This window comes from Triticum urartu, unplaced genomic scaffold (assembly GCF_003073215.2).
Source record: "Triticum urartu cultivar G1812 unplaced genomic scaffold, Tu2.1 TuUngrouped_contig_5386, whole genome shotgun sequence".
Lineage (NCBI taxonomy): Eukaryota > Viridiplantae > Streptophyta > Magnoliopsida > Poales > Poaceae > Triticum > Triticum urartu.
In genome coordinates, this window is record NW_024116057.1 from 1 (window position 1) to 5,715 (window position 5,715).

The following is a 5,715-nucleotide window of genomic DNA, read 5'->3' on the forward strand; positions in this document are numbered from 1 at the left end:
GGCGCCGCGCGGCCGCCCAACCCCCCTCCAGCCAGGGCGGCAGCGGCTGGAGAGGCCCCGCGGGCGCTGTCCCAGAAGGAGCAGGACATACAGATGATGCTCGCCGCCGACGTCCACCTCGGCACCAAGAACTGCGACTTCCAGATGGAGCGCTACGCCTACAAGCGCCGCTCCGACGGTACGTCCACGCTCAAACCCCTCTTGATCTGGCGAGCTCTCGCGTCGCTTAGGTTCAGTTGTCCTCATGGATCTACCTTTACCCGTGCGCCCCCGATTTGCTGTTGGACGGTAGAACTACCTCGGCATCATGCGCAAAGTGGCAGCTTTGTGCTAGCTAGAGTCGATCTGCTGCGGATCGTGGAGCTTATTGGTGTTGATGCTTCTGTTCTTCTTTGAGGTGAACTGTGGAATGTGACGCGTCTGTTCTTTGTTTGTGATTCCTAGGCATCTACATCATCAATCTGGGCAAGACGTGGGAGAAGCTCCAGCTCGCGGCGAGGGTCATCGTCGCCATCGAGAACCCCCAGGACATCATCGTCCAGTCCGCCCGCCCCTACGGCCAGCGCGCCGTCCTCAAGTTCGCGCAGCACACCGGCGCCAACGCCATCGCCGGGAGGCACACCCCTGGTACCTTCACCAACCAGATGCAGACCTCCTTCAGCGAGCCCCGGCTGCTCATCCTCACCGACCCAAGGACCGACCACCAGGTGAATTTCTTTGCCATGACAAACTACTCCACTAGTAGTATATACTAGGTCTGTGTGTAAGATGTGGCGATGTTCATGATGGAGTCATTAATCTCTTGGATTATGTGCAGCCCATCAAGGAGTCTGCTCTGGGGAACATCCCTACCATTGCCTTCTGTGACACTGACTCTCCCATGCGATACGTCGATATCGGTATCCCAGCAAACAACAAGGGGAGGAACAGCATTGGCTGCCTCTACTGGCTCTTGGCCAGGATGGTTCTGCAGATGAGGGGCACCATCCTGCCAGGGCACAAGTGGGATGTCATGGTATGCCAGCTCAATAGACCTTTCAGTTTCCTACTAGTTGAATTGGGTAGTTGGGTTGCTTTGTGACTGTCTTGTATTCTTTGCATGCTTGTGAGGCTAATGTGTTTGCCCTTTGCAGGTTGATCTGTTCTTCTACAGGGACCCTGAGGAAGCCAAGGAGCAGGAGGATGAAGCTGCTGGAGCCCCAGAGTATGCTGCCATCACTGATTACGGAACAGCAGCTGGTCAATGGGGTGGTGACCAGTGGACCTCTGATGCGCCTGCTCCCCCGCCTGTTACTGGTGGCGAGTGGCCGATGGCTGAAGGTTTGTTCTCCTTGATTAAAAGTTCATTTGCCTTGTATGAAAACTCTGTAGAATTTTGTTTGGTGATATGAATTTGCCATTTGCGTAGTACTAATTATTTCCTAGGTTGATTATGTATCTGGTTGGTGCAAGGCATTTTAGTTACTGAACACAAAAGTATCAGACATGCAAATACTTGTGGTAGTTTACTTGGCATTTGATTAGTGGCATCTTTACTCAATATAGCATGTTGTTTATAACAAGTTCATGCCCAACAGTTTGCCCTGATGTCTTGACTAATGTTAGACACATTGCATGTTTCCAGTGTCCATTCCAAAATTATAGTAGTTTATGCTAAGGCCTAGTTGAATATTTTGTTGTACAACTGAAATTGATCACATCTTCTTTCTTTTGTTGTCAATTCCAGCTCCAGTTGCTGGTGGCGATGGATGGGATGCAGCAGGGCCACCTGTTGCTGTGGAAGGTGCCGTCCCTGCTCCTGTTGTGGCTGCTACTGGCTGGGACGCCGCAGTGCAACCCCCTGCTCAAGGCTGGGAGTAGACTAGGATGTCCCCTTGAGATGTCTTTGCGGCTTAAAGTTCATATTTTGTGAGGCATGAATGGATATCTAGAATCTGATGCGATCTGCTATATCTACCCTATGGACAAAAAACCCGTGTTTTAGGATTTTCTAGATGAACTTGTTATCTCTGCTATCGACACTGTGACGAGGGAGAGGGAGACTGAAAGTTGTGTTATAAGTTTGGCTTTCAACTTGTCTGTCTTAATTTTGCAGTTCTTATACTTGATGTTTCTATGCATTTTTGCTGGCTGTATCAATGTTTGCTGTTTGGTGTCTCAAATCCAGCGAAGTTGCTTTGGCTGTGAACCGTTGCGCCTTTTCCTTCCTGGTATCCCACAACTTGTGCCAATGTGTGCAGCGTGTAGAATGCGTCACGCTAATAAAGTTTTCTTTTGTGGCGCGTCGTTTTGAGTTTTTACATTTCTGCAGTGGCAGTTTGTGGATGTAGGATTCAGATGCCTGTTCTGAGGGTTTACATTTCTGCAGTGGCAGTTTGTGGATGTAGGATTCAGATGCCTGTTCTGAGGGTTTGACGAGGGCATATCCGTGGATCATCATGGCCCAGTCATCAAACACACAAGCAAGGCAACATCTCAAGCCAGATGCCCTAAACTCCAAGAGGAAGAGGAATATATGAGGAAGAAGATGAAGAAGAACAAGAAGAATAAAAGTTCTGCTTTGTAGTCTTTGTGTTCTTAATCAAACTCCCAAGTTCTTTGAAGAAACTTGTGCAGAATACATCCTAGATGAACAATGGTTTGACTAGGATGCATTTATGTATTTCTTCAAGGAATTTGGGAGTAGGACTACGAAGAACCCGAAGTCTGATAATTACTGAAAGGCCGTCTCTTCTTCCATCATAGCAAAACCACTATGTGCTAGAAAGCCTAGAATGGATAATGTTTGCCCTTCGAATTAAGCTTAATTCTCTTACAAAGGAGCTCATGGGAGTTTTTGGCTCCTAGGTGCATATGCACCCATTGTCTAAATACACATTTTGAAAAATTGAAAAATTCGGAACAAAAATCCCGCGGGTATATCCGGACATTCTATGTGCATGCACAAAGTTTTGGTGAAAAACGACGTTTTTTGTGGCTTGTGTAAGAAAGATAAAAAAAATGCAAAATGAATAGTTGTAGTGAAGCGTAAAAAAATGTTTTTTTACACAAGCCACAAAAAACCTCGGTTTTCACCGAAAACTTTGTGCACGCACATAGAATGTCCGGATATACACGTGAGATTTTTGTTCGGAATTTTTCAACTTTCCAAAATGTGTATTTAGATAATGGGTGCATATGCACCTTAGGAGCCGTTGCCAATTTTCGTGAAGGCACATCATTATAAGCTTATTTGGTTTAATTAGCTATTTCTAAGGCATTAATGGATTTCTAGGTATTTAATGACGCTAAATGACTTGATTTTAAAAGAGGATAAATGAAGTCTAAAGAAAATGAAACTTGACATGGTGTCGTGATATGACTCTGTAGATGTAGTAAAAAATTGAGAGGGTTACAAACAAGTTGGCGAGTATATCATTATAAATCACTATAACCAAATCTTGCATTTGAGTCCATAAAGGGACAAAAGTTTAACTTATGTAACAGCAGTCTGATCCAATCATACAATGCTGTATGTTTGACAATGAGACTTATAAGTCATGGTAATTTTGCATAGTCACTGACCTCATGGACTTAGGGGAAAATGCTCTTGGCGCATGCCATGAATTTTTCATTTGCATTCTAATGTTCAGCATTGGAGGTTTGGACTGCTCCTTATCTTCATTCTGTAGCATAACTTTGACATCGAGGCGAGGGAAATGTTGTAGATCCTGCATAATGCAAACATAATATTCACAATATGATTGTCATTTCCATCTGGCGGTATGAGGAATTGAGGATATTACCAATGAACTTTATTGCATGGATGACATAAACTATCCACCGATACAAGTTGTAAAGGTGCCCCTGGAAAACTACAAGCTGTAGTGGAAAACCGGGGAGAAGAAAAGTGTGGACTTGCACTACATGAAAACCCAAGGTTTCAGATACAGTTCTGTTCCAAATAGAAAATGTTTATAGCTATAATTTAACCATGAAGCTAGAGACTCTAGGGTGCCAAGCATAAATGGCTGAGACAAACACAAATAATATTTTTAAGTAATTTTTAGTACTAGCAGATTTAATACTCCCTCCGTTCATAAATATAAGATGTTTTTGCATATTTCAAGATGGACCACATACAGACTGAAATGAGCGAACAAACACACTAACACGTGCCTATATACATCCGATTTATAAAAAAGTTAAAACATCTTATATTTGTGAACCAAGGGAGTAGCACTTTTGTTCCATGCTGCACAAGTAGTAGGCTAGAACACCAGAATCTTAAGGTAATTGTCATTTCCCAATAGTCAACTTGTTCAGATTAGAAAAAAACGAACCACAAGGAAAAGAAGCAGGGCAAGATGGGAATACATATATGTAACTGCTAATCACTGGACCGAACATCCTATGTCTCTCTGCTTCGGGCATCATATTCACGCCCCTTGTGTCCATGTCATGTGTTGTACCACATCTTGTACTCGTTCTAACTCCTTTTATCAATGGAATGAAAGAAAACCTGAATCAACAACATTCACCTGCATGATCATTTGTACTCCCTTCGTTTCTTTTTAGTCTACATATAAGATTTGGTCAAAGTCAAATTTTGTCAATTTTGACTAAGTTTATAGAAAAAAAATTCAAGATTCACAATATGAAATCAATATTGTTAGATGCATCATGAAATTCATTTTCATACCATATTGCTTTAGTATTGTACATGTTTATATTTTCTCCAACAAAGTTGGTCAAATTTTACAAAGTTTGACTTTGACCAAATCTTACATGCAGACTAAAAATAAACGGAGGGAATAAGAGATGCATACATGTCAATGCGCTCGAAAGCCATGCACTGTTGGCACATACTGTACACCAATCATAGTCTGTGTAATGCGTATGCTCTGAAAGTACACTCACTAATTGGTAATTCTGCTCTGGAGAAGTGTTCCTGCAAGGCCAACATAGAAAGAAGGAGGTATTTAGCACCTCACTGTACATCGTCAAAACAGAAATGCTGGTAATAAAGTAGGTATTTTTGAATCATGAGTTTAGTTCCCCTTACCTGGAAGAGTAAATTAGCCTTAACATGTGGGTGGTGCCACTCAACTGAATAAGGGACCTTTTCGCACAGTGTTCGATTCAACTTGTCCTGAATCAGAGATTATTCAGGATATATAGTTTGACATGACGGAGGATTAGGATCTTCTCGCGAAAAAAAAGACAGGCCATATTGCACACCGTCGACTCCTTCCAGGCGAGCCGCGTTGCCGGACTCCTTTGCTTTCCCCTTTGGCAAATCTCGGAGTATTACTGTGCACGACTCATGATATGTATCGAGATTTTGTTGTAGATGTGAGATTGCTCGATGTTATTGTTCTTTTGCGGGTAATTGTTTCTTGTTTTTGAGGGTCTTTGTTTCTCATCGATGCAGATTTCGACTGCCTATGTGATTTGGTGAAAATCACCCAGACACCCAGCAATTGTGTCATGTTCTGTGACTGTGTGATGTACTGAGAGCATCTCCAACAGGCACGCCAAATTAGGGTCGTGCCGCAAAATCCTCAGTTTTAGCGCGCGCGCAATCGAAATAATTGCTCCAGCGGGCGCGCGAAAACAGCGCGCGCGGCGTACGTAGTCCAGCGCGCGGGCCGAAACGCAATCGCGCGCCGCTTATTTGCTGCGCCCGCTCCCGCGCGCTGGACTCTCGCGCGCTCGCTCGCACCTTCCACCCCC

The 5,715-nt window shown here is 44.0% G+C and overlaps 1 protein-coding gene across 1 annotated transcript; it reads left to right on the forward strand.

Annotated features, from left to right (window-relative positions):
• Window positions 1-35: 35 nt before the first annotated feature.
• On the forward strand, window positions 36-2,073 carry LOC125529157 (40S ribosomal protein SA-like; the record flags this gene model as incomplete). The annotated part of the gene is given in 5 exon segments (XM_048693565.1): window positions 36-178; window positions 445-707; window positions 818-1,015; window positions 1,134-1,320; window positions 1,727-2,073. Coding segments are annotated over 5 exon segments (925 nt in total), but the record flags the coding sequence as incomplete, so codon positions are not given.
• Window positions 2,074-5,715: the final 3,642 nt, after the last annotated feature.